The sequence below is a fragment of the Cryptomeria japonica genome, chromosome 1, assembly GCF_030272615.1.
Source record: "Cryptomeria japonica chromosome 1, Sugi_1.0, whole genome shotgun sequence".
Lineage (NCBI taxonomy): Eukaryota > Viridiplantae > Streptophyta > Pinopsida > Cupressales > Cupressaceae > Cryptomeria > Cryptomeria japonica.
In genome coordinates, this window is record NC_081405.1 from 487,490,716 (window position 1) to 487,513,743 (window position 23,028).

The following is a 23,028-nucleotide window of genomic DNA, read 5'->3' on the forward strand; positions in this document are numbered from 1 at the left end:
GGTTTATCGGCCGAAGGAGGAGGAAGGAGGTCAGAAAAGATATAAGGCCAGACTTGTGGTAAAAGGTTTTGCACAGAAAAGGGGTATAGATTATGATGAAATATTTTCTCCAGTTGTAAAAATGACTTCAATTAGAACTGTACTTAGTCTTGTGGCTGCAGATGATTTACATCTTGAACAATTAGATGTCAAAACAGCTTTTCTCCATGGAGATCTGGAGGAGGAAATTTACATGTTGCAACCACAAGGATATGAGGTCAAAGGTAAGGAGAACTTGGTGTGCAGGTTGAAGAAAAGTTTGTATGGCCTAAAGCAAGCACCCCGACAATGGTATTTAAAATTCGATAGTTTCATGGCTGAACACGGTTATCATAGATGTCATTCTGATCATTGTGTATATTTTAAGAGATTTGATAATGGCAGTTATATTATCCTGTTACTTTATGTTGATGACATGCTTGTTGCTGGGTCTAACATGCAACATATAAATGATCTTAAACAGAAATTAGCCAGGTCATTTGCTATGAAGGATTTGGGTGCAGCTAAGCAAATTCTCGGTATGAGGATTACACGGGACAAGAAAAATAGAACCTTGAATTTGTCCCAAAGTGAGTATATAAAGAAGGTGTTAAAAAGATTTAACATGCAAGATGCAAAAACAGTTAGTACACCTTTGGCTAGTCATTTCAAATTGACTAAGGAGATGTGCCCAAAGGCACAGGAAGAGGTTAATAAAATGTCTAACATCCTGTATTCATCAGTTATTGGCAGTCTTATGTATGCAATGGTATGCACAAGGCCAGATATTGCACATGCAATGGGAGTTGTGAGCAGGTTTATGAGTAATCCGGGTATGGAACATTGGAATGCTGTGAAATGGATTCTTCGATATTTGAAAGAAACTACTATGAAGGCATTATGTTTCAAAGGATCTAATGCTTCTCTGAGTGGATTTGTTGACTCTGATCTGGTAGGTGATATTGATTCACGGAGGATTACTACAGGGTATGTTTTTACTATAGGGGGAACTGCAGTCAGTTGGATTTCTAGGCTGCAAAAGGTTGTTGCACTTTCAACCACTGAAGCTGAGTATGTTGCTGCTACAGAAGCCAGCAAGGAGATGATTTGGTTGCAATGTTTTTTGAAGGAATTGGGTAAGACACAAGAGGATAGCCCATTGTATACTGATAGCCAGAGTGCCATTCATCTTGCAAAGAACTCTGCTTTTCATTCAAGGACAAAGCACATTCAGCTCAGGTACCACTTCATCCAGACTGTTTTGGAGGAGGGTCAGTTACAGCTTGAGAAGATTCACACAAGTGAGAATCTTGCCGATATGTTCACAAAGGCAGTTCCACAGGAGAAGCTGATTTCTTCATCAGTTTCTGTTGGTCTTCTTGATTGATAATTGTGGAATTTATACCAATCAAGTCCTAGTGTTTTATCCAGCGGATGTTGCATGTATAGTGGTGTCGTGTAGTATCAGTCTCCAAGTGGGAGATTGTTGAAATGTGGCGATTGAACTATTCCAACAAGAACATTAACCTAAGCTTACATATTTTAATGTGTTCATGTATTAACTAGTGGAATGGAAATTGAGAAAGCACATAAAATTAAGAAATCATGATAATTCAACACATGACACTATATGTAAGTGGAGAAACCCTTTAAAAAATCCCCATTGTCAAAGAGAAGCTCAAGTATGCATCAATCTTTTGAAACAAGACTTGTACATAAACAACACACTTCTCCAAAAATCACCTATATACTAGTCATATTGCTTGAAAATTCTATCAATTGCATGTGATTTATTTTAAAAAAACTTGAAAAGAAATCATAAAGAGATTCCTAACACCAACACTACTGAAAACCATGGTATAAAAAAAAATACAACACTTCTATATGACAAATCAATGCATCCATGAGTAGAAAATGTAACTCTTCAAACATTTTAAACCCTCACGAAAAGGGCACAAACTCCCAAAAAACAATGCTCTATTTTTGTTCTCCATAATCCTTGTGGACCCCCCTCCTAACATACAAAGGCTCTCCACTCTTTCTAGTGCCTAAGATTTGGAAAGTGGTGGCGTAAATGGAATCAGGCCAAACTGTAAGTGCCACCAACATGCTCCACCTTCCCCTTCAATGCCATCACAACCACTAGTGTAGGTTACAAGGAAGAAAATTAAATAATAATATTCCAAAATCATCTATAAGAACATTCAAATGTCCATTCCAGAATATTATAAGATCTGATATCCGTCAATAAGATTGCAATTAAATATCATACTTTCCTAATGAATGAGTTGAATTTACATTGTATTAGATCTTATTGTATTTTGTTCTTAAAATTAGTCATTTTAATCTTTCACATTAAATTTCCTAAATTAACATTGATAATATACACTTTTAGCATTCTCAACCATCATTTACTTTAATAACAATTTAACACCAAATAGATACTCAAAAAAATATATTATTATTTAATTTTTATTGATAAAATTTTTAACTAAACTATTTGATGTTTAAAAATAAATAACCTTGCAATGTACTTTTTGCCTTTCATTTGAAAAAAGAAACCTCACTGTTTTACTTATTTACATGACTCAAATCTTATGCATGATGGTAGGAGTCAAAACTCCTGCTAAAAGGATCTTCCATGTGAGAGGGTAGGTTTTTCTATTCTATTCAGCATGCCTTTGTACAGGCTTCTTTCCTTGGCATCTCTTTACATTCCTACATGAAGCTTCTAGCAAAAGTAAATCTTTTCCGTAGATCAAAATATGTTTTCCTCCTAAAATTGATGTATACCAAGTTCAGAGTTCAAATACTTCTAAGAATGTTACTTCATCTTAAACTATATTTTCTACTGATGTACACTTTTCAGCAAAGATCCTCTAATTTCATGATGTGAGGTATTATGGACACACAGCAAGACACAAAGTAGTAAGAATGTTACTTCATCTTAAACTATATTTTCTACTGATGTACACTTTTCAGCAAAGATCCTCTAATTTCATGATGTGAGGTATTATGGACACACAGCAAGACACAAAGTAGTAAGAATGTTACTTCATCTTAAACTATATTTTCTACTGATGTACATTTTTCAGCAAAGATCCTCTAATTTCATGATGTGAGGTATTATGGACACAGACACAACTTTCCCAGACACAAAGTAGTAAAAAAAACTGATTCAAACGAAGGAATTATAAGAAATATTTAGAAAAGAAGTGTGATTTTATAGTTCTTAATTACAATTTTGCATTTTTGTTTCATGGCAAGTATAAAGAAAGTACCAATGGAAAAAATATATAAAACAAAACAGAAGGAATCTCTTATGCTATCAACATGAAAATAAGAAGAAAACAGTAAGGAAATGAAATGGTATATATATAAAAAATGAAAAAAAAGATCTCTGAAGGTGGAACACAAGAATATATAAGAGAATTTATGGTTATTTAAATATTTATAACTCAATCTTTATACAAATTTGTGAGAAAATGGGCAGAGCATACCACCAAGCACTACATGAGACCTTTTTTCAAAAGAATTCTTAGGTGAATGATTAATTGTCATTTAAAAAAAATTAGAAACCAATATTATTACCTACTGTAGTGCACCTGACTCCAACAAAGACATGGATACCATGGAGGAGTGTTGCTCCTGTTAATCTGCCTCAGCTTGTCCCATGCAATCAGAGAACAGTAAAAATTATAAATATAAATAAATATCTTTAGTGGAAAATTAGGTGCAGTGGTTATTTTGGAGAAATATTTTCAAATATAATGGGGGAGGCCCAAGGCCTGGCAGCACTATGTGAATTTAATGCCAACCAAATTTGTTTTACGTATCTTTCAAATTTATTTGATGATCTCCACTTCCTAAAAGTTTAATGCTGATAAATTTCTATATTGTTATAATTGTACAAAATTATAAAATCTGGGAGACTTTCAGTGCAGATGAGTCTTTCAGTGCTTGTTCCATCAAGTATTAGTGTTAGTGTGATTCAAGGAAAGTAAAAGAGTTGGAAAAATAGTTGTCTAAATTCTGAGGAACAGAGTGCATGAGAATTTAGTAGCAGCTATAATTTTCTACACTCCAAGAGGGGCTAGTGCTTTCCCACATACTACATTCTTTAAAACAAATCACCAGACTACGGTGCGAGTAAAGCAAGAAAGAGTATGTAATCAAATACCATAAACAGAGTATTACAGAGGACACATTCACATACTACATTCTTTAAAACAAATCACCAAACTACGGTGCGAGTAAAGCAAGAAAGAGTATGTAATCAAATACCATAAACAGAGTATTACAGAGGACACATTCACATACTACATTCTTTAAAACAAATCACCAAACTACGGTGCGAGTAAAGCAAGAAAGAGTATGTAATCAAATACCATAAACAGAGTATTACAGAGGACACATTCAGTTCAAAGGCCATAGTTTACAGTTACACTTTACTAATCTAGTACAACTATCCTTGCCAGTAAGGATGCTCTCCTCATATACAAAATATCTTTCAGGAGCTTCAAACATTGACCGTCATCAATAAATATTTGACCATCATCATCATCATATACATCAGGCAGCTGAATTTCCAATAATTCAAGAGAGGGCATACTCTGAAGCAAGCAACTTATTACTGCAACTTCTTTATTGTCAAGGTCAAACCCACAAAGTCCTATGCGTACTTTCTTGAGATAAAGATGTGGAGGGGTGAGGCAAACAGGTATAGGGTCTCTTGCCAACTCCTGCATTGCAGTGCTATGAATAATTAATCTAACCAAGAGTTACTTTATCAGACTGATGCAAATTCTAATGACTTACTTTAAAAAAACAATTTTATATTAAAAATGCAAGACCTCAAACTGCCAACTTATAACTTATAACCATTGGGCTGAGGTTCTGAAGTTTTTATAAATACCTGAACAAATAAGCCCGATATAGAGAGCTCCTGAAGATTTGGAAGCTTGTGAAGTAGGTTAAATACATAAACATCCATATCTGGTTCCCTTTCAAAGGGATTGGACATGTGTATGACAAGTGTCTTCAAGGACTGGAAGTTGCCCATGATGTGAAGAAATCTGCTCGCTGAAATAATTCCTGGATTGTTTCGTTGTCCTTGTGAGAAACACATGGTCAATTTCCTCAGAGTACCTCCACAGTGCATTTCTACATTTGAGATGGCAAAAGAAAGCTCATAAAACCTTACACCATTCACACTCAAATTCTCAATCCTGTACCCCGACAGAATTTTGAGTTTGGGGCAGTTAACAGACAGAGATTTTACGCTTTCTAAATACAAATGTTCAATAGTGGATGAAAAAATTGCGGCGTTATCTAGCCCAGCGTGTCTTATTGCTTCAAGTTTTTGCAGAAGGGGGCAGAGGGAAATCAATGAGACTAAAAATCCATCTGTCAATTGAACATCACGGAGTTCACAAGTAATGAGGTGAGGGAATCCAATGAAATTAATCGGAAAGCTGGTGAGAAAGTAGTTGCGCAGACGTAATGTTACCAGATGCGTACATGAAAAGAGGGCAGGGGGTAGCATTTCTTTTAATGCATCGTGCGTGTTGCAATCAAAAAGAGTGAGGTGTTTGACATTACACCAAGATGCATACCTTACCCATTTGCACACACTGTCATGAGAGAATTCCCGCCGGTTGATAAAATCAAACCTGGTGCCATGGAGGTGAAAGGCCTCCAGATTGCCTGAGTGCAGAACCAAGATGTTGGAAATAATTTGCTCAACGCTTGGCCTGATGAGCGGATAGCGAGAAGAGCAAGTAGGCCCGAAAATATCATGTGGAGTGAAAGTGAGTTGAGGCATTTGAGTATAGAGAAACCTCCACCTCTTGGAAAGAATAGAAGATTTGACAGCGTCTTTTATTGGCATTTTTGATAGTATGAAAGCAACAAGAGAATCAGGAAGCGTGTAGAATGCATCGTGGGTAGACATGATTGTGACTTGAGGTGAAGAACAAGAGAATGATGAAATTATCTGTAAAAATACAGAAGAGCTGTCGAAGATTCTTAAACACGGTATGTTTTTTAGTCGGATGGCCCTGCTGGGCGATGCTTTGGAAGGGCTGCGCGGACTAGGGTTTTAACCCCAGCTGCGCCTTTTTTCTTGCTGCTAGCACTGGATCGAGGGTTTGTTGGGGGATTTTTGACTGCTGAAAGAGGGGTCTGGTGCGTGAGGAGGCCTAGGGAGGTGGGGTTTGGCTCAGATCTGCCTGTTGTGTGAGGTTTTTTTACTGCGGCGTTGAGGGATTCTGTGTTTTGCTTGGGCGTGGTGGTGGTTTCTTTGTTCAGGTGTGTCGGTGAGAGTGGGGTTTTCATTCTTAAATTTTAAATTTTCCTCGTGGTCGGGTTTTTGTTTTCTAAGGGTGGGCTTGGAGCCATGAGACCGTGGAGATGGAAGATCCTCCTCCTTTGATGCATGCAAAAGGCAATGGATCCTTTAAATAAGGAGTTGTTTTCTAAATGAAGTACTTGCTTAGTAATTGCATCTTGGTGTGCAATGGGTATGTCGAAGAGGTGTGGAAGGTCAATTAGAGAAAAAATTGTCTACTTTTTTTGCATAAATCTGTGTAGTTAATGAGGTCAATTGGTAGGCCATGATATTGATTTTGCAACAAACATCTCAATGTAGAAGTGATAGATTCAAATCAATTATGCATCCACTTACAAGGATCCAATCATAACTAAAGTAAAACCTTTAAATCAAGAAGATAATCAAGTTTCATTAGCAACATGCTCATGCTATGTTTGTAATAGGGTGGGAGGGAGATAGAGAGCTAGAGATAGGGCTAGAAAGAGGGGGAGAAAGAAGGGGAAAGACCAAGAGAGAGATGGGTAAGAGATATAGATAGAGTTGGAGATAGAGATGGGGAAAGAGGAGGGGCAAATGGAGAGGAGAGATATATGGAGAGATAAAGAGAGGGAGGGGAGAAGAATAGATAAAGATGGAAGATAAAAATAAATAAAGTGAGAGAGAAGGAGAGAGACAAATAAAGATAGAGACTGAGATAGGAAGTGATATATAGAGTGAAGGAGAGATATAGTGGTAAAGAGAGATAGAGAGATAAGTAGATAGTGATAGAGGGATAGATGAAAGAAGAAATATGGAGAGATAGATATAGAGAGGAAAATAGATAATAAATATAGTGGTCGAAAAAGAGGGAGAAGGATATAGAGGAAGATAAAGGATGGATAGAGGGGGACATGTCTAGAGATAGAGGGGAGAGAGGAAGATAGAGGTAAAGTTGAAGATGGAGAAAGAGAGGAAGAGGGAATAATAAAAAGAGATGGAGAGAGGTAGAAGGAGAATAAAGATAGAAAGATAGGGGGATATAGAGGGAGATTGAGAGGAAGATATAAAGAGATATATAAGGAAGATGGAGAGATAAAGTGATATAGAGATATAAAGAGAGGAGAAAGAGATAAGAGATGGAAAAATAAAGAGAGCTAGAGATGGAGAGAGGGAGAGAGGGGGAGATACAGGGAGAGATAGACATATATATTGGAAGAGAATGAGATATATAGGAAGAGAAAAGGAGAGAGATGTATAGATAAATCAATAGAGAGTAAGAGAGTAAGAGATAAAGAAGGGGAAAGATAGATAGATAGAAATAGAGATAGGGAGAAAGAAACTGTGTGTATATGTGTTAGAGAGAGGAGTTCAATAGAGATATATAAAAAGAGGAAGTGATGCGGAAATAGGGAGAGATAGGGATAGAAAAGGGGAGAGAGGGATATATGGGGATATAGAGAGGAAGAGATAAGTATAGAAAGGAGAGATAGAATAGATGTAACTTGCAAAATAAAAAGGGGATGAGAGAGAGGAAGAAATAGAAGGAGAGAGAAAGAGGGAGAGAGAGAAACAAAGAGAGAAAGATGGTAACAATGAGAGTGAGACATATAGAGAGATAGAAAGATAAATATATAGGACATCTAGTAGAAGAGATGAAGGGAGAGGAGTGTATAAGAGAGAGATAGAGGATTCGGAGGGAGAAATAGGGAGTCCACATCTTTGTGAGTGAGAGAGATATAGAGATAGAGATATGGAGAGAGAAATATCTAATGTGTGTTAGAGAGATATGGAGATAGATACAAAGAGGGAGAAATATATATATAAATAGATAGAGAGGGGGAGAAATATATATATATATATATATATATGTATATCTATATCTATATATGTATATGTATATGTATATATGTATACATATATATGTATATGTATACATCTATATATATATGTATACATCTATATGTATACATATATATGTATATATGTATATATGTATACATATATATGTATATGTATACATCTATATATATATGTATACATCTATATGTATATATATATATATATATATGTATACATATACATACATATGTATGTATACATATGTATGTATACATATGTATACGTATACATATGTATGTATACATATACATATATACATATATATACATATATATGTATACATATATATATACATATACATACATATATATATATATGTATACATACATATACATACATATATATGTGTATACATATACATACACACACACACACACACACACACACACACACACACACACACATAATCAAAATACATGCTACCTTAAGCATAAGTCACCAAGGACACGTGCTAGCCGTAAATTATTGGCATGAAATGAGTAATCTCTTTCTTGCTTTCTAATTTTAAAATTAAAATTTATTTTACTATATAAATTACAATAAAAATTCAAATATAATTATTATACAACATATATATTTTTAATCAAAAATCCCGATTAAGTACTTAGGGGTCCGGATTAACAAAGGGTGCAGGCAATCCCAAATCTAGGAAGACGTTATTAAATCATGTCAATCTAAATCAGAAAATTGGAAAAATAGATGGCTGACTCAAGCAGGTAGAATTACCATGATCAAATCAGTTCTAGCGGTCATTCCAATGTATAGCATGTCATGTTTCAAAATGTCATTCGTTGCTGGAAAAAGTCTAAATAATTTACTGAAGAAATTTGTGTGGGAAGGAGCTAAAGACAACAGGAAAATTCCGCTTATCAATTGGGACACTCTATGCCTTATGAAGGAAGATGGGGGTGTTGGCCTTAGGAAAATGGAATTACAAAACTTTGCTCTTGGTGCTAAGTCATCCTGGAAAATGTGTAAGGAACCCCAAAAAATGTGGTGCAAGTTGTTCCAAAAGAAGTATCTAGATTCGAAAGACACTAACCGAATTCTCACTATGGCAAATACTGAAAGAGGCTCAACTACGTGGAACTTCTTATGGGATTGCAGACACATTATCGCAGACCATATCTCATGGCAAATTGGTAATGGTAACACTGCTTTGTTTTGGAGAGACTCATGGGATGGGTTTCTAGCTCTATCGGAATCCTTTGAAGATAAGGGGTGGGTAGACATGGTGGAAAATTGCATAGGGCAACATGTGTGCAACTACATGGAAAACCAAAGTGATCATAATGGTCTGAGAATATGGAAGAAAATCAATGTTGGAAATCCCTCATTATGTGAGAAGCAATGGAAAGCAATAAAAGATAGGAAAATACCAGAATATGTCGAAAAAGACAACATAATATGGTGTGCAGCAAAATCCGAGGTGTACAACTCCAAACTTGGGTATGAAGTTCAAAGACAAAGGGACTCCAACAATACTTGGCCACATAAACTATGCTGGAATCACAAAATACTTCCAAAAGCTGGGGCTTTTTTGTGGATTGCTCTACATAGTAGAATTCTAACGGGTGATAGACTCAAAACTATTGGCATCTCGGTCCTCAATCACTGTGTTATGTGTTGTGCAGATGAAGAATAGGCAAATCATCTACTATTCAACTGTCCAGTGGTAGAATATTGTTGGAATTGGCTCCTTGAAAGAATAAATTGGGCTACGGCAAAAAATGAAAGACTTTTTGACTTCATTCTCTCTTGGCCAAATAGACAGAAGTCAAAGTGGAGTGATCTATAGATGATTGGACCATCCATAATAGTATGGCACATATGGAAGGAAAGGAACAAAAGAATTTTCAAAGAATCATCACTGCCAAATCTCATACTTGTGGACAAAATAAAAACTGCAATAGAGGAAGTATTAAAGGGAAAGAAACTAAAAGGTAGTCCGAAAATATACAATAATTGGGATGCATTAATGGAAAAACGGTGGGCTCTTAAAGAACCTCAATCATATGTTCCATCAACAAAGCGTGTAGATAAAAACGCAATCAGATGGAAGGCCCCTCCAAAGGATTGGACAAAATTAAATTTTGATGGTGCCAGGAAGGGGAATCCTAGCGAATCCGGTATTGGAGCCATAATCCGAGATGAGCAGGGTAATATCCTTTATGGTTTGTTTGGTGGCATTGGAATTGCCACAAACAACGAAGCTGAGATCCATACACTTGAGGCAGGACTTCGTCTCTGTATTAAGCAGGGACTCTCTCGAATCATAATAGAAGGAGATTCACAGATTATAATAAATGGAATCAGGTGGTCAAGTTTGCATAACTGGAAACTTTATAAATGGTTACCAATGATAAATGATCATCTAAGAACAATTGAGTGCTTCGAGATTGGGCATGTCTATAGAGAAGGCAATCAAGTGGCCGATTACCTTGCGAATCTTGGGGTTGGAAGGAATGATGACCCTGTTTATTTTAGCCAAGCATCAGCTACGGAGGATAGCAAAGGACAATATGCGATGGAATGCCAAAGATCTCCATGGCAGGGTATCGGGTAGCATGCCTGCAACATTCGGATCTACATGCCTGTTTGGGCATTGTGGTGGCACCGATGTAAGCCTTGGATGAGTACGACTCTGACTATTGGGATGGGAGATATAATTGATCAGACAATAACATCCCCTTTGGCGCTAGAATCACGTGGGAAGGTTGTGGTCTGCCCTTGAGCAGTTCATTATGTTGCATGGAATTCTTCACCACATCAGATGTGCTTCAGTTCAGAGGTAGATCCTACTAGATATGAACAGAGAGGGAATGATTACTATCTTCAAACTGCATCCTTCATAAAGACTCTCTAGGAGATGTTTGACTCAGTGGTTGCAAGTGCCATTTTGGTAGTGTTGCAGAGATAGAGTTGGGTCTGATGGCTCATTTTGGAATGATAAGTTGTGTCAATTGCGAATGCACGCTGGGTGTGCAATTGAGGAACCCTTTCATCACAGAAGATCATGTTTATGATGCAATTCACAGGGCTTGTGGGCATCGTTCTCAACTTTGAGAGACATTGGTGTGATGCAGTTGTTCTAGAGGTAGTCCTCTTGCCTCTGGTTGATGTCATTGACTCTGGGGAACGCACGATTGAACTATTTGTTGGATTTGTAAAACCATTCATTGTGGACAACGTTGCCAATGTCATATTAAATCTAGAGGAGGCTTTCAAAGTAAGCATATTGAAGATATATTTCCAGTTCAAAAACTACCTACCCTTAGAAACAAAGGTGGAGTTTGAAGATGAGGACAGTGGTGACTCTGCTGACAGTGACACCATATGCGAGATGACTAGAAGGGAAGTTTGGAAGGAGGAACTTGAGCGTCTGAAGACATTTAGGGAGAATGCATGGGAAGTGTTTAGATGTGTGGTATTTAATGGAAACATGGAGCCTTTTCGAAGAATGACTGAATCAGATGACTGGTGGCTCCCTAAGAACTCCACCCGTAATGCTATCAACATTGGTGAATACGCAACAGTGATATACCAAGCTATTGGTGGATAGATGTAACTGTGGGTATATTAGTGTGATGTTAATAGCTATTAGTATGATGAATATGTACAGGGTGTGTAAGGTAGACAAGGCTAGTCTTGTCTAATGTAGGAAAAGTATGTAATTTTTCTAAGAATTTATGCAATATAGGGAGCTATCCCCAATAATGATAGCACTTACTATTATATATATATATATATATTTAATAAGAAAAAAATTATAAATTAGATTAATTCTAATATCTTTTAATTATTATTTTTAATTCTATACAAAGATATAAGCAATTAAAATAAAATTTCAACTTAATGAAAATTAATCCTTGAAAGATAAAAAAGAAAAATTAGAACAAAACTAGTTGTTTCTTTTTAGAAACTTAAAAAACAAGATAGAATATCTAATATTTAAAGAATTAATATTTAAATATTTTGTTATCAAAATAAAATAATAATAAAAGACTGATTTTTTCTTTTATTTTTTTATATTAACGATAGTCCAGAAACATTATTAAACATAGAGCAACAACTCAATCAGTATCTAGATGATTGTAGCATCATAAAATTGTGACCCTTGCAATTTTCAACTGCATTTGGGTCTTCACATGGGCGAATGAATCCCTAAGCCTAATTGGAGACCCGAGACATGCTTATATCACCTGAAACATGCATTTCCTTGCACCCCACACTACCTATTCTTGCTTCCTGTCTTGAATTAGGGCAAGAAAGGGGCGCGACACCCTGTCCTTGCCCTATTTTAGGCCCCCTTTTCCTAAACCTTGCATTGGACTTGTTAATCATGAGCGAGATAAAGTCTCCCTATGTCGGCCTAAGACATAAAATTAGTCAAAAACCCCTAATTGGAAAGTATATAAGGAGCATTTTCCCCTCTTATTCGCAAGAGTTCAATAAGTTCAATAGACGAAATCAAGCGTTCAAGTGTTCAAACATTCAAGCATCCAAGCATTCAAGCATCCAAGCATTCAAGCATCCATTGAGCATCTCAAGTCTCCTTTCAAGGCTAGGTGTTGCATTCAAGTCAAGGATTCAACCATTGAAGATGTGATCTCTTTCAACATTCAAAGCATTCAACTTCACATATCCTTTCAAACAACTCTATCTAAATTTCAATTGCATCCTCTCTTGAGGTTATTTCTACTTCGTACATTTCCTTTCATTTACTTGCAAGTATCTTTCATCATTTAGTTAATTCAAAATTGGAGTTTGACCCGAAGGCAAACCTCGAATCCCAAAAACATTTCATTTCTTTTTTGTGTGTAGATTGTAGGTGCGATGTTGTATTTGCACGTTTAAGCTTCATTTTCAGAGACAGAAAAACCCTTTTCGACGTGTGGATTTTTCGGAGGACCATGTACACTTTCAACCTGGTCCCAACAACTTTCGCTCAAATTTGCAGGGGAGCTTCGTCTCGGCATCTTATTTCTAATTCCAGGTGCACAACTTCATCCCACATATCTATCTCAAGTTATAATAATTTCTTTGTCATCTTTATACTTAGTCTTAAATTGCTTAATCCAACTTGTCCATTCTAAAAGAGGGGCACTTTGTCAATTCATTTAGCATTCAATCTCTTCCCATTGAGATTGGATCTAGTGAATTCACCCCCCTCTTTTAAGTGTAATGTATGTGAGAGGTTGAAAAGAATCCTTTGTGAAACTTTCGCTCCTTTCTTGAGGAGGGTAAAGCTTTCCTCTTAATCTCCCCATCACCCTTTTATTTACATTACAATGATCAACTAAATACAAGATAAAAATTAAAGTTCGAGTATATTAGCAAAAAAAGAATAAGATGATCAAGCTATATAGAGTTTTCTAAAAATAAAACTAATTCCATAAAGTATGCAAAATAGTCATTTACTCCCATGACCCAATAACATTGTTACTGCATTCTATTGCATCACACTCAAAGGCTCCCAAATGTGGCTCAATATTGGGATCAATGACCTGGTCCCATCCAATCTTCCATTTCTGAGTAGTGTTCTTGTTCTTTTCCTCAATGAGTGCCCTTGATATACCTTTCTCTTTTAAATATTGATTGAGAAGTTATTTTTCTTCATTGTTCAGGTTGTTCTTACCATGAGGGGAGAATTGAGTTGATTGTATATCTGATTTATAAAGTAGCATAACTCCCTCATGCAATAGAATCATAAATCACTCCTTAGATACATTCATGGTTGCAACAACTTGAAACATAATCAAATAATATGTGAGTTCACTTCTAAACTCAATAAGATGTCTTCCTTTGGACTGAAAAAGTTTTTGATGAAAGGAAAAGCAGGTTTTGAGGGAACCCGAAACCCTGAACAATAGGTTTTCAGGGGACTCGAAACCCCTTGGATGAACCAACATCCAGAATCTAGGAAGAAGCAATTGATCAATAGATATACACAGATTTTATACAGCCAACCTCCAGTGAAATCCCAGCCAAAGGACAACAGAAAACATTACATATTAGGTTGGACCGAAGCAAAGAGACAAGACTCTGAGGGTTTTGACTGGCTCCCACAACCACAAAAGAGGGTTTTAAATAGGCTCCCACAACCTGAAATACACTGAGAGTTTTGACAAGCACCCACAACCATACAAGAGGGTTTTAACCAAACTCCGACAACCTGATATTAGGCTCCCAAACCCAACATACCTTAACCAAAAACAAGAACTAGAAGAAACCAAGGTATGCCCTTTAAAACTAGCAACAAATACCCGGTTAGTCAAAAAAATAACTCATAGAGGAGGGTTTTTACTAGCTCCCTCAACCAAGAGGAACAAAACATGGTTGAAAATCGAAAGCTCTGCACAATCACCACCTTAATAGGGATCAGAGGAGGAAGAACAATACATAACACATACTTAGCCATCAAAATACTGAGGTCCTTAAAAATGGGTTTTGACAAGCTCCCATAACCCCTAAAAACCCCGGAAGTGTAAATTGAATGAGAAACCTAAACCGAATCAGCTCCAAGTAGGTGAGTGCCTCCCATCTCTTCGCCTCTATAGGAGAAAAGGGTCAAAAGCACAAAAGCATGGAGAGAGCTTCAAACAACCAACCAACTGCCAACGAGTTCCATCTAACAACAACCAGATAGAAACTCTTCCCCTCTATAGAAGAATGACCCACCTTAATAGGGCAAGTTGAGAGGAACTGAGAGATGCAACCCAGATAGAAAGGGATCCTTTTGAGAATAATAAGAACAAAAAGGCACCTCCACCCTTCAAGAGGACCACCAATATATCTTGAAACCATGAACAAGAAAACCCCCTTAACAAAGAGTCTCCCTAGAAACAGAACTGTCGGCTTGACCTAAAGATAGACAAACAGGGCATAGGCGACTAGGAAATAGCCTCCACCATAGATCCAAGGAGTAGGTGGAGAAGGAATGGGGTTAGAAGGAAGAGCCCTAAAAAAGAATAATTAGAGAACACAATCTGGGCAAAAATATCTTCCAAAACCAAATAACCCCAAGCCCACAAGAACCCACCAAGTCTTTGGAAGAAGATAGAAAAGCCTTCCATCACAAATACCACTCGTATCCCAAATCCTCCCCCAACTCCAAGCCAAACCCCCTGCACCAACAAGAGAGAGAATAGAGAGGATCTCTCCTCTCATAAATCTCCTGTAGAAAACCCCAAACCAGCTGCAGAAAAGCTCCAGCCCAACACCATAGGGAGCTCTGACTACAACACCAAATCTGCTAGGGAAGAACAATAGATACGGGACAAAACAATACCCCACAAGGGTCAGGGAAGGCAAATAGGCATTGAGGGTAGAGCCACTTCCAATAATGGGTCTGGATGCCAAAGATAACGATCTGCATGCCAAAAAGACCAAGGACAACAAAGAGCGTAGCCATCTCGACAAATCCCAAACCCCACAGAAGTTGTGTGTGCCTCCACACTTCCACCAAACAAACAAGGCCACCCCCACAACGATCACCCATCCACAATGAAACACTGCAAACACCAAGCAGAGAAAGACCCAAAAGAAAGGGCGTCAAAAGCAGGCCAAAATGGGAGTCAAATCCCCTCCATCTTCCTCGCTCTCATCTTCTTCCTCGCCTGCATTCCTCGATCCCAAAACCCTAGCATTCACACTAGATCTTCCATCCATAGTTTTCATAGAGTATATGAGTTTCCTTTGGACTAAAAAATCTGTTCATTCCTCCTTTTCCACAAAAATCAAAGTACTTCACAAGTAAAGAAAAACAAAATCTATTTAAACCAACATCAAAACAATCAACATATCCAGCTAGGATTTTCATTCAAGCAAACCCTCCCTTTAGAAAACCAAAAAAAAAAGACCAAATAGGTAAAGCATGTTGACATTCAAAGAAAATATGCTCAAAAGTCTTAGGTTTTTTTCAAATGTCACAGATTTTGGAGGATAAACCAATTTTAACTAGAACATCAGCAATTGCAAGCTTTTTTAGCAATAGTAGCCAATGAAAACAAATATTTTTTGGTTCAATAGGACTATGCCAAAGAAAATCAAGAATATAGATCCACTTGGAGTCCAACCATTCATTATTCCACACATGTTTAATCCAATGCAACACCTTAAAATTTTGAGCAATCATATTGTAAATCTTTTTAATTGAAAGATCATATAATTTTTATCCTTTCTATTTGTCATGATCTAAATATTGAGGACCATACATCAGTATTTCTAGGATATTATGGCCCATGGCCTTTGAAATCATAATAAATATCCTTTTGTGTAAAAGAGGGATACCAAACATGTCTACCAACTACTCCCATGAACCAAATCTACCCTCAATAATAATGTCCTCAAAGGAAACAATGCCCAAAGAAGACCAAAATTTTACAAAGCATCCCTAAGTCAAAGCCAAGGGTTTGTCATTAGAGGCTAAATCCCATGAAAGAGACTTGTCTAGTATGCAATAAGGAGAACTGCCAATAGGCTTGTCATTGCTAATGAGTTTTTTGACTTGAGACCATCCCTTTCATAGTGAAGAAAAAATTACAGAGCATGAATCTTGTGTTATAAATAAGGTTTGCACCATAGCTAAGCCTAGACTCAGCTAACCTGAGACACATGGGACTAATTTCAGGTTGTGGGTACCCTATATCAAAAGTAGACCTCCAAAGAGGGTTGGTTCCATTTGAAACTCTCCAAAACTACTGTCTTTTGACAAGGAAAAGGGAAGAAAAGATGCTTTAAAACATAAACCTACTTGACTAACTTGCACTGATGCACCAATATTTGTTTTCTAATTTTACAATAACTGATTACAAATATTTCAACTGATAAAACCAACTATGTTCACAACCTATGCATGCCTAATTGGACCATCAATATTTCATATGAAGGTTACTTATTCTAGTTTGCATAGAGATGAAAATTCATAAAATATGGCTTGTTGAAATGCAGATTTTACACAACATATAACCTAATCAACACTTAAGATTACTTGCCAACAAACATTGTGTAGTCACATAAATCTGTCCAGTTTAATTAAATGAATATTTTCTATTTATTTGATTAAAAATCCACTAGCCATCAGTTAATTAAATTAACATTTAATTAATTGTTCTTCAAATCATTCTCCTATTAACTAAATAAATTATTCAATTTATTTTAATTAATTCATTAAACCAAATTCACAATCAATTAAATGAATAAATCCTATCTATTCAATTTAATCCTCTTTCCTCTTTTAAATAAATTAAATAAAACATTTATTTAAATCATTATCCCCCCACTTGCATTTTCCTACAAATGCAAGTCGCAACCACAAATTGAAATAAATTAATTTTATTTTAATTAAAATCCCATTTCCCCTCACCCACCAAATCCACTTGCACTCCTAAACCCCCTTCTAGATTCTTCTAAACCCTTCCTAATTAACCTAATCCATCCCCTAATTATTGTCACATTCCTAAGCAACTTGGAGTCACTTCTCAAAGACTTCAAAGTGTTTGAAAAGCATTAAATGCTTGGTGTGTTCAACAATTTAACCTCTAAAGTCTTCCAAACCACTTATGGCTCTTACATGACCATTTATGGTTAACCCCTAGCTCAACCCTCATGTGACTCATGTGTCTCCTCAAGCATTTATTGGTTTGACCATGGTTATCCCTTTTACCTTTTCACAAGAGTTTATCCATTGGATAAAATCTTTATTCTTTGAATAAAGAATTTATTCACTCAACCCAAACTTGACCTTGACTCCCAAGTTAACTCTGAGGTCATGTCAAGTATTTAATTCTTATTCCCTCTCCTCTCAACCTATCTCATATTGACACTTGTCATCCGGTGATTGGGTTGAAAGCCTTCACATGGATTGAATACCATTCAATCCTGACCCTTGTTGAGATTACTCAATCTCAACCATCCATTGCTCCATTTTTCCTATAAATAGAGCCCATTTCTTCATAATCCAGATCCTGAAAAACTTGTATGCATTTAATCTATAGTGAATTTTAGAGAGAGCATTTAGTATAAATCACATATATTGTCATTTTGGACTAAAATAAATCTTAGTTCATTTCATAATATGTCTAATTAGTTTGTTTTACACGTGCATAGCATAGTTAAAACATTTCAATCTTGAACCTCCATAAGCATCCATAGTGCAAAAAGCTATTGAGAGCTACACTAATTTGGAACTTGGAGGAGAGGAACAAAGGAGAAGGAGCTAAGAGCATGTTAAAAGGCATTTGGAGATGTCTTGTGGTATTTACTTCCATAGTTAAATCCTTTATGTTTTTAGTGTCTCTTTTGATATGCCTGCTTAGATTAGTTTTTGGTTGATTAATACTAATGGTTTCTTGTGTTTTTGTGTGTTATACGACCACAAGCTTTAATCTAACACTTGTCCATTTCGCAGAGCATCATTTGGTGAACTCGAAGTGAATCCAACACCCAACAACAATTTTTTTTACAAAAACTAACTTTATTTGAGTGTTTAGCTTGACACACAGGTCACGCTTTGGCGCTTTTGATCGCGTTTTAATACTATTATAATTTGATATTTTAGCACTATTGTCTCAAATTTAGCGCTATTGTCTCAAATTTAGCACTATTGTCAGTATATTAGCATTTTTGAGTCTCAATTAGCGTTTTTGTCCATGTTGTAGCGCACTTGTTATTGTTGTTTAAAATTTTAGTTTAGCGCGTTTGTCTATACTTTAGTGCATTTGTGTTAAGTAGCGCTTTTGTTGTCACATAGAGTAGCGCTATTGTAACAAAACGTTGTAAAAAAAGAGCCTTGTAACCGATAATATATTTTTTTAGGCTTGTGGAAGCCCACCATGTTTTCGGACTTTTCTAACTGTTCATTTCATGTGCAAATCTTAAGCTAACCCCTTTTTGTTACTAATAATAAAAAACACGTCTTTTGGTGCTTTTAAAATCAACAAAAAAAAACAAATTTATTTCTTGCAAGTTAGGATTCAAACTTCATTTTGGTGCTTTTAAAATCAACAACACAAATTTTGTTTACTTGCAAGTTAGGGTTCAAATTTTCATTTGGTGCTCTAAAAAATCACAAAACAAATTTGCTTTCATTGCAAGTTAGGGATACACTATATTTTGGTTCTTAAAACATTACAAGACAAATTTTCTTTTTTGCATCAAACTAAAAAAAAAAAAAATCACAGTCAACATTTCAACTTATTGTGCAAGTAAAAAGAACAATCAACTTGTCTCAATTTTTTGCAAAAAACGATTTTACTTCATGCATATGTGTTTCAATTTCAGTTGACCAAGATTTCAAATTCCTAGTTACTCAAACATATTGCCTTTAAAGTTAAAAAGAACATCATGGTTGTTGGAGCAACATCTCCAAATAGATATAACATCATTGCAATGAGAAGTTAAAAAGAACAAGTGTATTTTGTGTTTGGCACACTTGTGCAAAAGAATTGGTTGAGTGGTCCTACTTCTAACACACACTATCCTCTCCCTTGGCTTTCGTGGTCCTAGGTGCAAGAGAAAACTATTAGTAACACTAAAGTTTTATTTTTTTAAGAGAGGCATGCCAAGAGACACATCACTCTTGGGAATGACCTCGCGCGGTAAATCCTTCAAGCCGCTATAGAAATCAGGTGAGAGCGAAAGTTGTAGCCTTGGGTATAGCTGTTCCTATAGTGTAACTTGCCGAAAGGACAAATGGGCCCCACCTCAAGTTACAAGGCTCTTAAGTGAGTCACTGCAGAATGAACTTATGTCCAAAAACATTGAAAATTACTAAACACCTTTAAATAGTAGCCCACCCGTTCTATTGATTGAGGATATTTGTAATAAATTCAGTGCAAGAGCATAGATGGTTTTGCTCCCAAGATACTCACCATACATATTTCCTTGAGTAGAAACATAAATTTTTGAAAAGTCACTTGTGGCTTGATGAAAGTGATGAATCCCCCATCATAGGGATCATCTATTTGTTATTCTCGTGCAAGACTTAGTATATCACATCCTTACCTGCCATGATAGGATTCATAATGTATGTAGTACCAAAGTCGAAGAAATATCAAGATGTGGGCTGAAATTATTGCAACTGGCCATTAGACCTTAGGAATAAAAAGTGTTCGAAGTGTTTTCATTTATTCAAGACCAATGCAAATTGAGTCGACTTCAGGCTTTGGAAAAACACCTAAAAAATATTTGAAGGAAAGGGTCATTAAAAGTTCAAAAGATTGGGCTGATCTAGACCCATACTTACTTGTGCCTTTTGAGGAAACATTCTTGTGTTTTGTATGCTTTCTTTGTTTTCCTATCAAAGAAACATCATAAGAATCCAAAATCTAACACAAGTATTCATCCAAAACACACATTTTCAAAAACAAAAAAGATCAAAGACAAAGAGAAACAACAAAAGTATCATAACTATATGACCATTCTTCACATCTTGAGAAAGAAGAATCTTCATCAAAACATCAACTTGAAGAAAAGACCATTGAGCTCAAAGGCTCTTATCAAAAGGAGGAAATTCTTCTATCTTAATAGACAAATCTTTTTCTCTCATAGAACCTTCCTACGTCACATGCGTCTTTACCTTCAAGGGAAATCAAACAAATTTGATCCAGAATCATTAAACCACAAAGCTTTTACTCAATATAGAGCTTTGAGTTATCATCAAAATAAGGGAGGCAAGATCGATCCTACCTTCTTTCCAAACATTTTTATCACATATAACTCAGCTAGGGAAGAACCAACAACCCCTGAACAAGAAGAGGAATAGTTTGTTCCTTTTGTAACACAAAATTTCTATTGAAGTTCACATCTCATCCATTATCATATCCATATCTCATCAAATCCACGTTCAACTCTCAAAACATCAAAAGGTTTTTGTCCTAAGTTCTACTTCAAAATATTGATTGAATCAAACACAAACACATCACTTTTTAGAGTGTCTCTACATCTAGGATAAACTAATTCTAAGAGACATTTCTACGCAGGTTAAAACTAGTTTATGAGTGGATCCTCTCATTACTAGGTAGTTGAGTCTGTAATACATCTCAGATTCCTCTACACCTTATCACATCAAACTTTGTCAATCAAACACAACAAGCAATTCAAGAAAGAACTTTGGTACCATCTACCTTTAGTGATAGAGATTCATATGCGAAACACTTCACCAAACATCAATCTTTCATTTCATCACCAACTCATCATCATTTTCATCAAGCTTCAACAAAAACTTATAAACAAAATGGCTCAAACCAAATCAAGATCTAGACAACAAGAAATTGAAGAGGAAGATGAAGAAAATATCATTGAGTTCCAAGAAGCCCTAGGAGGAAATATAAATGATGAAAATCCAGGCACTCCTACTCTGGCGGCAATAGAACGGGCACAACACAACCCTCTCTTTAATAGAATTTTTGATGAAATACTCAGGAGCAACGCCGATGCTCACTTTTTAAGACTTGCTCAAGAGAGGGATAAACTACCCTTTGACTTTGATGTTGCACAACTAAGACAAGCATCAGAACACCAAAGTCGTAATGAGGATGAAAGAGGTCAAGAACATATCGAATACAACCTTCATCAAGGTAATCCCCCACCACCTCCTCCTCCAAATGAAATAGAAATGTTGCGGCAACAAGTTGAGAATCTCGCCCAACAACTTCATAGTGGTGTGAAAACTAATCAGTTTTCACTTAATGACATTTGTCCCTATCCCTTTGATAGGAATCTTCGTATGCCACCTTTTCCGCAAGGGTTTGAAACACCCAAGTTTGAAAAGTATCAAGGAAAAGGAGATCCTCATGATCATGTTAGAGAATTCCATTCAGCTTGCCTCGAAGTGGCATATAAGGATACATACCTAATGTGACTTTTTCCCCAGAGCTTGGGAGGAACAACCACATCATGTTTTTCTTGATTACCTAGTGGCATTAGGATATTTGAAGAACTCATCCAGAAATTCCTGGCACATTACTCACACAACATTGAACGTGATATCACAATGGCTGATCTATGTAACACTAAACAAAAACCAGGTGAGCTATTTTTAGTCTTTCTACAATGATGGTGTCAAATGTCTAGCAGACGTTCTCTTCAGTTACCTAAACAAGAACTAGTGGAAATATTTATTTCCAACTTAAATGATGAAATGGAATTTCACCTAGACATAAAAGACACAGACTCTTTCAACGACATGATCACAAAAGGCTTAAAATGTGAGCAAGCTCTCATCAAAAAAGGGCTTATCAAAATATATAATGAACCAAAGGATGACCCTCGCCCATGCTTCAATAGTGACAATCCTAACTTCTGGAACAAAAACAAAAATGTTGTCAATGACGAGGTTGTGGATGTAAGAACTATCAAAAGTGCACAACCTATGGTACAATTTGCAGGACAGAACCCCCCACCCAAGAATAACACAGTTGCTCCTCCAAGTCAAGGACACAATACATCTCAAGAGGAACCCAGACAACGTTAACAAAATTTCAAGCCTAAATGAACATACACTCCCTTAGGGGAACCCATTGAAATGGTGTTACGTTAGTTGGTTTCTCAAAATCTGGTGACCTTACCCAAAACATCAAATTATGAACCTCAAGTCAAACCTTCATGGTGGAGGGATACTGAGAATTGCGATTTCCATCAAGGGAAAGGACATAAGACAAGAAATTGTTAAAGATTGAAAGATCTTATTCAGGATCTTATTGACCGAGGTGAAATCGAAATCCAAGGACATGACCCAAAGACAACAAACAATGATCATCTCATGTTTAAAAATCCACTTCCATCACAAGATCAAAGGG

At 36.3% G+C, this 23,028-nt stretch overlaps 1 protein-coding gene across 1 annotated transcript; it reads right to left on the reverse strand.

The window, feature by feature from the left end:
- Window positions 1–4,376: 4,376 nt before the first annotated feature.
- LOC131032523 (FBD-associated F-box protein At2g26860) lies at window positions 4,377–6,436 on the reverse strand. The gene is made up of 2 exons (XM_057963572.2): window positions 4,934–6,436; window positions 4,377–4,760 (listed from the first exon to the last, which is right to left on the reverse strand). Exons 1-2 carry the CDS (start codon window positions 5,969–5,971, stop codon window positions 4,470–4,472), a joined length of 1,329 nt encoding a protein of 442 aa, XP_057819555.2. The 5' UTR covers window positions 5,972–6,436; the 3' UTR covers window positions 4,377–4,469.
- Window positions 6,437–23,028: the final 16,592 nt, after the last annotated feature.